Below are 14299 nucleotides of genomic sequence, written 5' to 3'. Positions count from 1 at the left end.
TAAATAGCTCTGAAGTACAGCATAAATAGATAATTTAAGTAAAATGTTAAAGTACAGATCTTGATAAGTTGTTTTCTTTTTCACTAGTTCCCTGCCCCTTATTCTGTGAATGTAATAGCAAATCCTTATTGTACTCCTAGCTATTCTTTCCAGATCTTTTCAGTGGGCATTAAGGCGATGCAACTCTGCAGCAACTTCCCCAGGCCATCACAGTGAGGCTGTTTGCACTTTCCCGGTGACGTCAAAAAGCGCAGCCTCGTGTGCGATACTAGCTGTGCATGCAGCCTGCTGTGGGTGGTGATTGAGAACCTGCTCTCAGGGACACCTCAGCTGAGTTGGGATGGGTTCTGCTGGCTGTGAGGTGGGAAGTCTGGGTGGCTCCTTGGAGAAATGTGTGAGCCCTGAAGTGGAAAAGCATGGCCAGTCCTCTAGTCACTTGATTTCACAAAGATTTATTATTTTTTTAATACATGTTTTGGGAATCATGAAGATGAAATGGTTTGGTCTTGTCAGTTTAGTTATGACTGTAATGGGAGATCAAACCATCACCTACTGGTCTAACTACATCTGTGCACCATAAAACAGAGAAAATGAAAAGTAAACTGCCCTCGTGTGGACATCTTGCTGGGGTAGAGTGTAACACATCCCATGCAACCTCCTGTTTCATATTTTGTTATTATAGTCATTTCCCATGTTGTGTTTGTCCATGCTGTGCAGAATGTGGAGTTAATTTCCCAGCTTCTGTGACCTTAATAGATTGAGGATATAAGTATTTCCTATATGATGAGTGTGTTACATTGCTCTTTGAAGCAGGGAAATAGCATTGTTTTACATCTGAGAATCAAATTCTTAAGTAGCTCATTGAGAAGGGTGGGAAGTTTAAAGCAGACAAGGGATTCAAACTTAGATCACCCAGGTGCTGTTTCAGGACTTTAAGAATATTCTGAAGTTTCTTGACTTAGTGTTAATAATGAAGCAGATAGATCCCTTTGGCACTGACAGGGCCATTACAGCCTTTTGCCCTTAATCTACACGCAGTATCCTTACATATATGATTGTAAGTTGGCGCTCTCCAGAATGAGACAATAATGCTTCCAAGCCTCTAGAGCTCAAAGGGATTAACTTCCAGCAGCTAAGTGGGATCCTATCCTTCTTCCAGATGCTACTATTTTCAGCTGAAAACTGGACAGCTGAACCTCAGAGAAGCAGCCCCTAAATTGCCTTAACTTGCAGCTCAGAAGGCTAAAGTGACCTGAAAGTTGATGGTGGTTTAGTTTAACATGCTGGACTGGAGAGAGCATAGTTCAGGAACTGTTTCCCACATGGGTGGGTAGGAGCTGAGTATAGTAACCACTTCTGTCAAAACAAATTTTGACTGTGGGTCCTGCCAGCTCAGTTTTGGACATAGGGTACCAGTAGTAAATGTTAATATCTGTGTTCTTGGCCGTGATGCTTCATGGGATCACTTGAGTTGGAAGGGACCTCTGAAAATCTCCAGCTGATGCCTGGTTGGAGTGCCAACTTCCACAGCCTCTCTGGATCCTGTTCCAGGATTTGACCACTATCATGTGGAAAAGATTTCCAGATACATGTAACTGGAACTGACCTTTGCCATTTTGTTGTGCATCTCTGAGGAGGGTCTGTCTCCATCTTGCCTTCACTCTCCCAATAGGTAGTTGAGGACAGCAATAAGATTACTCCCTCCCTTTAGTCTTCTTTTAAGGCTGAGCAACCCCAGCTCTCAGCAGATGTAGGTGACTGTGGTATGGCCACACTTGAATGTCACTTGTGTGCCACGTGCTTCTCGCATGCCTGACTGATACAGGTGTCTAAGAAGTGGCTAGTCTGTCAGCTCTACAAAATGCACATGACAGTTCCCATGCTGCTTGTGTCTAAAGCTGCTGGAAACCCTTACTGTATTATTACATAGTTCAAGTGACACTATCTCATGAGGCTGTTGTGTCTGCTGAGTTAGAGTCAAGACAACCTTAGCCCTGTAGTCTGAAAGTTTAGAGGAAAAAATAAATTTATCTGTTGTATCAACATTCATTATTTACAGAAACATTTTTTTAGAAACAAAACAAACCCCAAACTTTGAATCTCCAGGCTTCAGCTGAGTTTTGAAGAAGTTGAACAGTAAATGTGTGGATTCAATTTTGTGTATGTGTAAGTGAAGCTTAAACTGAAGTCTCCTCTTCCCCCCTCTGCATTTCACTTGCTGAATGGTAGCTCGGTGAAGCAGAGTTCTGTTTTCATACTGGCCAGCAGCAAAGCAATTCACAAATTTTACTCAGATCCAGTGTAAGTTTTCGAAGTGGATCCTATGTGAATATTTTTGAAAACTGAGACACCCGCCTCCAAATAACTGTATAGTGAGTGCCTCTGCATCTGTTTGGATTTAGATGTTGGAATAATTCTCTAACAACAATTTAAGGTGCTGTTTCTAGAAAGGTTTTCCATTTGGTTGATGGCTTACACGTTTGATATGACATACTGTAAGAGCAGGCTCTAAGCAACAGTTTTTTGGCATGGCTGTAGATGGGCGTCTCGAGCACCATGTGCCACTTGCTTTCCGACCTTGATTTTATGTGAAACAAATCTTCGAGCATGTGTTCTTTTTGCATTTGCCCTGCTTATGCGTGAAGCTTTTTCTTGAATCAAGATAGGAAGGAGTCCAGTAAAATCCTGCACGCAGGTTCGAGGTGGCGAGAGCTCATGGAATTTCCTGTCGAGCACTCTGAAGAGATAACCATCTGATGTCCAGATAACCACCCCCTGCTTCTCTCAGACATTTTTATGTGGTTTTTTCTTTAAAATTGATGCTTTTTTCAATGCCAGGCAACAATCCAGGAGAATATGCGAGTAAGCAGGTGGGTTTTGGCTAAAATAACTTTTCCGGATACTTTATAAGCCTTTCACGTATGGGGGTTGCTATCCCTATTTTCTTATGAAATTACTTCATAGGAGCGTCACAGCGTGCCGTCAAGGCTCTTGGATGAGACTTTAGTGCAGTTGTCAAACAATATAAAACAACCATTTCCTGTTAGGCAAGATGCTGGAAGCACTAGGTAGGGTCACTTCTTCCCCCCCCTCCCCCCCCCCTTCCCCCAGTCCCGAAGCTCTGGAATCTGAGAGTCATTTGCTTATAGTAGGGAGACATTGTGTAACGCATCTGGAGCTTTCATAATAATATTTGGGGCACATCAGCTCTTGCCTGATGTTCTTCCTGGGAGACGAGACACTAAGATGTTCAACTCAATGGCTGTAACAACCTGCTGAAGGCTTCTCCTTGGGTTTTAGGCAGGAGACCACCCTTTGTGTTGCTTGTTTGTAAGCAGATATGGGCAGTGAAAGGGAAATGGTATACCTTCTGATTTTTCTCAAGGAGGACCTGTGAAGTCAGTCATTGTCACTGATGCTTTTTGTTACACTAGTCCTTTGTGTTGCTAATAGCAATATCTTTGCTAGCTAATAGAAAAATCTTTTGGGATGGTTACTAGCTATGCAGTCTTAAAACACTTGTGAGAGTTGAGCCTTGAAGAACTTTGGTGTCTTCAAGCAGAGTGATGGGCAATGCCCATCAGCTTGGTGTAACCACCTTCTCAAGCTTCTAAAATGTCCTGACAGGCTGATCTAGAGTACTGAAAGCTATGGATTGGCAATTACTGTGGCTTTTCTTTTTTTTTTTTTTTTGGGGGGGTGGGGGTGGTGAGGTGATAGAATTAAAACTGCTCTGTGATGGAAATAACAGCAGCTCTTCCTGATGCTAGACTAAAAAATGAAGTGATACTGTATTTCTGCAGCCTTCAAAATGGCATCAGAGTGGCTCACCAGCAGCAGAGCAGGAAGTTTTGTCTTTGTAGATGTGGGGAAATGCAATTAAGGAGTTGAAGCAAAAGGCAGCTTAAGTAGCTTCACAAAAGCAGCAGTAATGGAACTGAAAACTGCAGCTGGGACAAGTCCGTCCAGAGTTCTGTTGCAGATTAAGTAAAACCAGAGCCTGCCCTCATCTCCCAGAAGAGACCTGGATTATCTTCCTGGAGCTGCTGGGAGTGGAGCTGTGACTTCTGAAAGTGCAGTCCTGACTATCCCCAAATACCCTGAAAGAACTTTCTTGTTGTTCCCTGGCTGAAATAATCATAGTGAAGGGCCAGCATTTCCCTACGTAAACTCCCATTTTCAGGGATTGGTTCACCTAATATATTTATATACACATACTCTTAAACTCTCAAAAAATAAACACCTAGTACACTCTGCTCCTTGTCCGGTGCTGTGTAGCTTTCAAAGGCAGAACTTCAGAAATACTGCCATTTTGCACTGCAGTGAAGCAAACCTTCTCTTGTTCCTTGCAAAAGTGAGAACGAAACTGCTTTGGCAAATAGCTTTGATTTAAACTGAAAAGCCTCTGGTTTTCAGAGCTGCTTTAAAAGCAGAGGGCTAGTTTGGCTTTTGATCCTCTTAAGCTGGGTTATTTGATGTGAAAAACGCCCTGGGTATTCTGCTGCAGAGGGGAGCAGCTTTTTAGTTCTCTGTGTGTGGCTTCAGGAGAGGGGCTGGCAGAGCGCAGGGTGGCGGGGGGCTCGGGGGGCCTGGCCGCACAGCTCGGTAAATAAAGGAACCTCTATTTCTTTGGATTCTTTTGCTGGAACTAAATATCATGATCAGTGAAACTCTTACCTCATTAAAGGAACAAGCCAGGCTCCTTCAGCATGTATGCAGTGCTGCAATGTGGTCTGTTCTGCTGAGCTGATTTGCTGAACAGATAAAAGGAGTTTTAACCCAAAGAATGGCATGTAATATATGACCTTGGCTTTCAAAAGATTTATTTTTGTTCATGCGACAAAATAAGGTTTTAATATTAAATATAGGGTTGGATTTGACTTGGCAGATACCAGAGCCTCCCATTACTGCTGTAGTCATAATATAAAATTATCTGATGTGTGCCAGTGGGCATGCAGCGAGCCAAGAATTTCTCCGTCAGTGTTTGTTTTTGTGAAAACTTAGCCGGCTGCTTCACAATTGGGTTGGCTATAAAGGTGATGTGCCCTCGTGTCGGAGGGGGCAAAGCGGTGGTAGGCACAAGTATATAGTTAGTATCTTTAGGTTTGGGGCAGAATATAGATTTTTTTTTTAATTTTTTTTTCTCTTCTTAGCATTTTAGGACTATTTCAAAGAAACTTTCACTCAAAATGGCAGAGTTCAGCAGAAACAAGGCATAAACCAAACTGTGAAATATTCAGATCTCAGTACAGAAACATAATGCTGTGTTGCAGCTTTCAGTTTATGTACCTGGGGCCACGCACAGATACAAAATACTAATTTTGAGGTTTCCTTCCTGCACACGCTCCATCTCAGATCATGGATTTACTGTAAAGCTGAGGCGCTTCTGGACTGCTGTATTGTAATTGTTTTGCTGAAGAAATGACCTGCAAAGCACTTCAGCGTTCAGATGCTGAACTGAGCTGCAAAGCCTTTGTTCTAAATTGGCTGTAGTCTGAATTGATCACCTTCAGATTTAAAAAAACAATCAAAAAACCCTACCCAAAACCACCACCCCGACCGTACCTCCCTTGCTCACAAAGAAACCAACTCCAAATAGTGCCAGAATCTTGCTTCTGTAGGACAAAGCGTGTGATAAAAACATGTTACCTCTGTAGTTGACACAAGATTCGGGGTCAGGCTAACCTCCTGCGGACCATTTGCTCGCTTGGAAGGGAACAATACAGGTACAAGTAGTGCTGAACTGGGGAGTTGAGGGAAGAGGTCATGAGAAAACCTGGCTTCAATGTGCTATAGCAGGACTTTTTCCATCTATGGGTTATCCTCACCCCTCCACCCAGTTTTGTGTGGAAATAAGGTTTGTTCAGTTTGTCTCTTCTGGAGCTATACATTGGGTTTTGGGGTTTTTTTAGCTTGTTGGTTGACTGTGGTTGGCTGAAGGTGGTTGACTGTTCTGGAAGTTTTCTGGAAGTCTGGTGAATTGGGAACTTGTGCGAAGGAGCACGAGTTTGAACATCTACAAGTGTGCAAGGTGTGATCCTGTTTTATCCAGTTCCTCGGCAGCCTCCTAAGATAACTCCTAAGCAGTGGGAACGTACCCTACAAGGAGGAGGCTGCCGTGGGAATCCAGTGTTTCCACATGGAAGTAACGGAACATCTTGGTATAAATTAACTTGTTTATGGGGAATCTTACTTTATTAGCTTCCCCATCATGGATGGGTTTCTTGGTTACGATAGGTGCATCTTTTGTCTTGTTGGTAAGGCCTTGAACAAAAATGGACACAAGTGATTTGGGGGAATGAGCAACTGCTTACAGCCCAGCTGTAAGGGAGGAGTCTCTTTATCCTTGGGGATAAAAAGCCTTTTGCTTGGTCTTCCATTTGTATGGCACGAGCATCTGGAGGTCTTGGGCTTCTTACCATGCTAATTCATTTCCCGTGTGTTTGGCTGTGGCTGCTCCTTCTCCACTAGCGGACTGGTGCATTCTTATCCTCACAGATTTTTGGAGTAGGGGCTGGTATAAGTGCTTGCTCCTTAGAAAAAGGACTTCCATGAGAGAAGCCAAGCTGCCTAACTCAGCTACTGGATTCTTCTCTATGATTTTCATTAGACCAAGGGTCAGAGGCATGTGGCAGGGTTGTTATAGGTTTATTTAGTTCCTGAAGCTCACATCTGTCTCCATTCTCATGTACATCCTCTGAACCTCAGCCAGGAGCTCTGGTCCATTGTTCATTCAGAGAAATTTTATGGCAGCTGTTGAAACTACATTTAACTTTTAAATACAAGGCTTTTTTGAAGAATAAAAGCAAAATGTTTGGCAAAAATGCTAACTGAAAGTGACTATCCTAATTACATTCTGAATATTAATCTTTTCTTCCTGTGAAAGACTTGTCTGAATTAAACATACAGGATTTCTAAAATAATTGCAAGCTTTTAAAGCCACATGTGTCACAATTTCTTCAAAAACAAATTACCAACCTAAAATTAAACAGATCAAAGACTTTTACTTTATAGACTGTTACCTCGGAACAGCTGCACAATACAGGTGAATTGCATGGATTTAAATTTTCACTGTAACAAAGCAGTGTATTTTCAGCAACCTGTGACCACTAACTATTCAAAACCATTTTAAATCTAATCTTTAAATACAAAACTCTTACATGCAAATAGGATTTTTCTAAGAGTTAACTGTTAATTTAAGAATTTGAGTATTATAAACATTGTTTGCTGCCGCATTTTTGAGTGTTTTTTAGAAGACACATATTTTGATTCTTCAGGGATTTTTTTTAAAATCTTAGAAGGGAAGTGACTTACTGCTTGTTTCCTTTTCTTTTATTCTATTTATTTTCCAGTAGTAGTTCTCTGTTCTAGAGTCTCTTTCATTACCATACAAAAAATCACGTAAGCAACATTGTCAGTTTTACTTCTTTGCAACTACTACTATGTTGCTGACCGGCAGTATTCTCCTAAATGCTCACCTTGCCTTAAATTTGATGGATACTCACCTGAACACTTCCGTTACTCAGTAACTTGCATATGGATCAGTATAAAGCATGTGTGGTCTTCTCTTAAACAGTTATTTCTGGGAAGCAGAGAGATCTGTGGAGTTAAAAAAAAAAAAAACCCAAAAACAAAAACCCCAAACATAAACCAACCATTAACCTCTAGCTCGATGCATATTAGAAGGAAAGCTGTGTTGCTTCAGAACATGCCTTGAAAGGAGGAAATTCAATAGGGAGCCATCTTACTTTCCAAAAATTTTAACTGTGAAAGATCAGCTTGAAGGCTTTTTGTTAACTTTGATCCTTCTTAAAATTAACCCATTCATAATGTGTTTCAGTTTCTGGTGTACACTTTTTCCTGGAATCAGTCCTTGAAAATTACCCACTTTGAAGCGTTTTTGTTTCTCCCTTTAAGAAATATTTCTATTTTTCCTTTGCTATCTGATATGTGAAGCTAATAAAACACTACAGGGGTGCGGAATGTACAAAGTACAACTTCACATTTGTGAAGCTATCGCCATCCTGTACCAATCTTTTTGGTAGACCTGCAGGCATGATTGCAGAACACAGGTTTCGCTGCACATCCAGATTCCACTCCCTGGCTGGCTGGTTATTCAGTAAGCTCTTGCTTTGTTTAAGAATCAAATGTCATTATTTGACTTGTTGCTTAAAGGTACATTTGTTTCCTAAAAGAGGTTTTATATGTGCCAGTTGACCACTCTGAAATGCATTATATGTTCATAGAGAATTTGCTTCATAGCATGTAATTCTCAAGGTCTTTGTTGAAGATAATTTCATGAGGATAATATGGAGGGAAACAAAAAATATACATGCTTGTATCTTTTTATACTAATGAAATAAAGTCTTTATTTGCTATATTGTATAACTCCCCTTTATTGTAGATGTCTGACTGACTTTCAGTACCTGCTCTCTTGTTTTCAGTCACAGCTGTTGTCATCTCTCGGGCTGTCCCATAGTTCAGTTCTGTCCTTGGATATGTTTCATAACTACTTTCGTTACATCCTTTGAAAATCTACCACAGTCAAGCTTTACTTGAAGAATCCTCAAATAAAGTTACATTGCATGATGAAGGAGTTGCATTGATGCTTAATTTCAATCAGTTTTAACACTTGTCATTAGGCAGGGTTGCTATAAAGCATTTCTACTTCAAACCAAACTCCTTATTATGGGAACAATCCATCCATGTGGTCACCGAACTGCTGGTGAGCTGTGTTTTTCAAATGGATAGTGCTCTTACCACTTTCCGGACTGCTCTGTTTGACTGTTTTTAGTAGTAGCACAATGTTAAAGCTTTGTGCACTGTACCTTTCATATCTGCCAGCAAGGTACCAGCATCCGAGACATTTGCAAAGTTTCTCCAGAGAATTTGACAATGGCTGCAGGTGTTGGAGATTCAAACTTGCAGAATGATACTAGTTTATGACAGCTTCTGTGAGATGTCTTTATGCTCAGTGTAAATCCTTCTATCCTTCTTTCTTTCCTCTGCAGCAAGCAAGGGATGCAGTGACAGTGGTAAAAAGGACATGGATGTCCCCAACTTGCTTTCAAGTTTGTGAGCTTACTTATTTGTCCCTGGGGTTTCTCATTTTCCACAGGCAAGTGTGGCATTTTTAGCTGTTGGTGACTTGGAACAGGAACTTTCCCTTGCATATAAATATAAAGAAAAGGATTCTTGAGGACTAGTTTTGTTGAAGGAAAGAGTAGTATGGAGTATGCTCTGTTTACTCATTTTCATTATAGCCTTGATACTTTGATTATGACTTTATTCTCCTGGATAGACCCTATCTGACCAAACCAAATAAATTGACACTTATCTTTGTCAAATGGGGAAATGGCCAAACTACTTACTGCTTCTTGAACAGCGGTTGTCATATTCAATACTTTTCCACTGTTGTCCTCCTACATAAGCAAGGAGAATGTGTGCAGGCATATATTGGAGCAACATAAGAATTAGTGCATTGTGCAAGAGGTTATTAACTTTCTACCTGCATCATCTTGTTTCCCTCTCCCCTGCTGACCACTTTCAATGCAGAAATTGTGTGCTGTACATCAAAATATTCAACTGTTTCAACCCAGAAACCTACCACCCAGTACTTTAGTTGCATCCCACTTCTCAATGTATAGAAATTTGAATTCACAAGGGTGGAATAACATCATTTTCTGTTATCAGCTTGCTTTGGTGTTCCTATTTAGTTCTTGGTGCAAACTTACAATGATGTTTTAAAAGCAAATTCAAGTTGCTGAAAATTCCCAGGAAAGAAGTCATGGTTCCAAGACTGCATTATTCTGAGTGAAAACACTACTATGATACTTATCTTCAAAATAGTATTACATCAACTAACCTAACAATGTTATGCCATTTGAGCTAGAGTAGACTGAAATAAGAGAATTTCTAAACTTCTCTATGAGGAGAACACTCTCCTTTTTTTCATGGTCCTAATCTTGAAGCCTGCTCTGTTTACAAGAAGTATGTTGTGACTTTTTATTGTTCATTCCCTCCAGGTTTACGGGAACAGATGGACCAAGTGGTTTTGGATTTGAATTGACGTTTCGACTAAAGAGAGAAACGGGGGAGTCGGCACCACCTACCTGGCCAGCAGAATTAATGCAAGGCTTAGCCAGATACGTCTTCCAGTCAGGTACTGCAGGGTTAAATATGCTGCCTCGCTTTTTCCTGCTTTCATTCTGAAGGGCCACATCTGTTACATGATATGACACTTGTCTCATCGGTGCTCACTCAAATCTTGGGAATGATCTTTGTGTGGGAACCCAAAAGAGCGTGTTCCTTCCATCAGCCCAGCTTGCTGGGGATAAAACCCAACTGCTGTTCAGGTAACTCCAAATCCTTAGTATTGAAAAGCTGAAGAGAGAACAGTTAGTAACCATAGGAAGCCTGCCCAGTGGCACTTTGTTGCTTTCCTGCGTTGCTGGTTTCACCGTCTTTCGGTAATAAAACCTCATTTGTTTCCTGAAATGGCTGAGGAGCACCCATCTGGTAAGGTCTCACTTCTCAGCAGAAGGGCTGTAACTTCCAAAATAGTTGCAGTTCCTTCGCAAGCAAGTATCTTCCTGTGGTCTGTGCAGTTGAGCAGCAGCAAGGTATGTAAACAAGGAGTTGGTGAGATGAGAAAATGTAAAAGTCATAAGGGATGCCAAGGCTGGGAGGGCTGAGGAATTAACAATTGGGAATCATTAATGCAGATGGAGACTTGCCAGAAAACTGGGAACCAGGGTGCCTACAAAGCATCCTCTTGCACTACTTTTTCTGGGTTTCATTTATATCAGCAGATGGAATATTAGCTTGTAGTTGTGAGCACATGAAGAGCTGTGGAATGGTTGAGTGCATAGTGTACTTGAAAGGCATGCTCCGGCATCACAAGATCTGAATGAAAATATTTGAAAAACTTTTGTTTAACCTTTACAGGTGAAGTACCTTCTAAATCAATGATTATTGAATTTGTAACATTTGGTACTTGCTCTACTAGTTAATAAATTGCTAAGTAACTTCTGATTCTACTGCTGGTTTTCAGTCAGCTGGCTGACTCTCAAAGGGGAAAAGTCTGGGTGCAAACAGGATTGCTCTGCTAACCTCTGTGACAAATCTCTGAGGCAGCAACAACTCTTGTGGGGTATTTTTTCTAAATATTGACTGGCATCCATCAATGCCAGCACAGATTATTGCTTGTCTTCATATTGGGAGTGTCTCTTGCTGCAGTTTAAAATGACACAAGCATTTTGTTTTGTAACCTTTACTGTGTAGCTGTCCTTTCTAATTGCCATCCAAATTTGGGCTTACCTCTCTATCTTGACTTTTGCCACTCTTAAGCATCTAAATCCATGCTGACTGTCATAATTTGTACCATTGTTCAAGATTACTGTCCTGCCTAAATTGTATTGTACAGTAGCTTTTTGATACTGACCACGCAGTCATGAATTCACACTCACATTTTCTATGTATTGACCGCAGAGTGTGAAGAAAACATCTGAGTCTAAAGTCTTCCTCTTATGTAACATGTTGTATATTATTTATATCTGTTAAATTATCTTACCTATAAGACCCCTTTTGGAGCCTTTTAAATTTTCTGGTCTGGTGTAGCAGTCGAGTCATAACAGTCTCTTTAACAGAGTAGTTTCAGAGCCTTCTATTTGCACATTAAGCAGCCTTTCTATAGCAGTTGCTTGTTTGTCTCACCCTTTCCTTGGGTGAGAATAGGTCTGCAGAGTGAAACAGGATTTGGTAGGGTACTTTAGGACAAACTTCTCGGTGACTAAGCTGGCGCACCAGGCAGAGACTTTCCTTGTTTGGTTTCCTGCACGAGTGCAGTCTCATCTTTCTAACCTCAAAGCCAATGAACTGTTTTTAAACTGGAAAGAGCGGTTGTGCCCATGCATGTCAGTCTGACATGAACTTCTAAGGGCCTCCAGTATTATCCTCTGCTTATCTATGCTGGTTTTGACTTTCTGTCCACCATGACTCTTTAAAGGTCCTGCTCAAATATAGGTTAATGGATTCTACCTAGCCTCTGGGTGTTTAGCTCTCAATTTATGTTATTAAAAAAACCTGTGTACGAATCATAAATTGACTTCTTTGAATATGACATTGAGTATGAGCCAACACTACACTCATCATGCAATAGTCAAACCACATGCTAGTTACCTTAGGAAGAGCATGAGCAGCAGACTGAGGGGTTAGTACCTTTTCTGCATGGCACTGGGGAGGCATCACTTAAAATACTGTGTCCTGTTTTGGGCCTCCCAGTTTAAGAAGTTCTGAGAAAACAGTCCAGAGTGGTTGGGATCCTAGAGCATGTGAGCTATGAGGAGAGCTGGAGGCAGCAGGGCTGGGTTTAGCCTGTGAGGAGAAGGTGCAGGGTGATCTAACAGGAGCCTACAGCTGTTGAGGGGGTAGTTACAAGATTGTGGGGTCAAGCCCTAGGTAATACAACAAGGGTCTACAGCTCTGAATTGTGCTATGGGGGGTTCTCGAAGGGCTTCAGGGAAAACTTGCTCACAGGGAGGGTGGCAAAGCACAGGGAACAGTTTATCAGAGAGTTGGTAGATCTCTGGTCCTGAAAGGGTTCAGGACTTAGCTCAACAAAGCTACAACGGCCTTGATCTATCTGGCATTGGTGATGGCTCAAGTTCATATAGGAGGCTGGACAGGAGACCTCCAGAGGCCCCTTAAAATATTACAGAAGAGTTGGATTTTTGGTGGATTTTTTTCATACTGCTTCATGCCCTTCAGCAAGCAGCTGTGTACTGTCACCAAGTACTACCAACCGTTCCTTGGTTGTTGGAAACTGTATGCTGTTGCAGCAAGTAATCAACCTCTAGTTTTATTTTAGTACAAACTTGTTTATCACTTTTGTCTTTTGAATAAGAACTTTCTCAGGCTAAAATCTTCTGGCTAATCATAGATGTCAGGTTAATCCTTTAAAAGTAAGACTTGTAATGGGGCAGACTATCATGTTTCTTTTTGATCTCTTGGGGCAATACCAGTTGACCATAGCTAGATGTGGTCATTTTCTAATTTAGTGTAAGCTCGCTCACCTTGTTGCTCTGCAGAGTCCCCAGGCCTCCTGGACATCTAATGTGTCCCGCTTTGCTTTGTTCCTGTGAGCTGCCTCCTCTCAAACTGGCAGTCTCCAGAGCAATTCTCACCTTTGGGCAATCAGGCACCCAGCGCTCGGCAGTGTTATTTTTCTTCGGCCTCACGGGATTTCCCCCAGTCTGACAGGGCCACTCTGCAAAGCCAAGTGAGATTCTGCCATCATCTGTTTTCCTTGGTCTTTTGCAGGACTTACCTGGTCAGATGTTAAAACTTTAAAATTGTTGCGTATTTGAAGGGGTGGTTCTGCTGAAGCCCACTGGGCATTAGGCAGGCTGTGGCATGACAGCATTGTTTTACATGATGAAAGATTTCTTTTTGCTCAAGTTCCTTTGTACCATTTGAAGCATTTTTCAAATGCAACAGTGGTGAGTGTTGTTTGACTCTAGTGTATGTACCTTAATGTTGTCCTCATCAGTTGTTTAAAAATCTGTGGAGTCTTTTTAATACTCAAAAATAGCCTTAAAAACATTTGACGAACTGAAACAACTTGAGTAATCCACTCTGAACAAGAAGCAAGGGGAAAAAAAAATAAAACTGGCAGGAACTCTTTGGATAGGCTCCAAGCACTTTGGCATGTCAAAGGATTGTTTACTTTGAAAGCTATGCTAAGAGCTAAATTCTTATCTCTTGAATAACAAGCCAACTTTTTGGTTATCATAGATGTGCTTCGCTGGGGCTGGTTGAAGTTGGGGGAGAGTAAGGTGTAGTTATATTCCTGCTGAGCCTGAGCATTTTCAGATGGTGACGACTGAGTTGAAAACTCATTGAGCAGCTACTGCTGTCCTAAATATTATTACTGTGTATTGCTATTACAAAGCATGTCTCATTGTAGGTGATGTATTTTTGTAACAAACACTTCTAGGCAAATGAATGTTGCTTTCCTTTGTTTCTATCTCTCCTGCACCGTGGTTGTGCTTTAGAACAGCAGCCTTCTGCATTGAATTTCAGACCTCTTTGAGCCTTGGCTTCCTTGTTCACCGTAACAAACACTCGATGCTTTGTGCTTTTGATTAAATGGCACTATTTCCCCTCCTTCAACAAAACCAAACTTGCAAGTCTCAAAAAATCTTATTTGTGGCTTTATCTGTTCTTAATTTTATCACTGTTTGACCATAACCACAAATTCCAACTCTGTTATTTTTATTTAAAAAAAAAAAAAACCTGC

General features: G+C 41.2%; 1 protein-coding gene across 2 annotated transcripts in view; it reads left to right on the top strand.

Moving 5' to 3' along the window:
* The window catches only part of SUFU (SUFU negative regulator of hedgehog signaling), a 99727-nt gene that overhangs the window by 19039 nt on the left and 66389 nt on the right, over positions 1–14299 (top strand). For both annotated transcript variants that reach the window (XM_054831434.1, XM_054831432.1), the window contains exon 3: positions 10026–10162. In XM_054831434.1, the coding sequence (XP_054687409.1) occupies positions 10026–10162 (137 nt within the window). The remainder of the gene's footprint in view (positions 1–10025; positions 10163–14299) is intronic.

This window comes from Grus americana, chromosome 7, assembly GCF_028858705.1.
Source record: "Grus americana isolate bGruAme1 chromosome 7, bGruAme1.mat, whole genome shotgun sequence".
Taxonomy (NCBI): domain Eukaryota; kingdom Metazoa; phylum Chordata; class Aves; order Gruiformes; family Gruidae; genus Grus; species Grus americana.
Note: the sequence above shows the minus strand (reverse complement) of the source record. Positions and strands in the feature narration are given on the sequence as shown.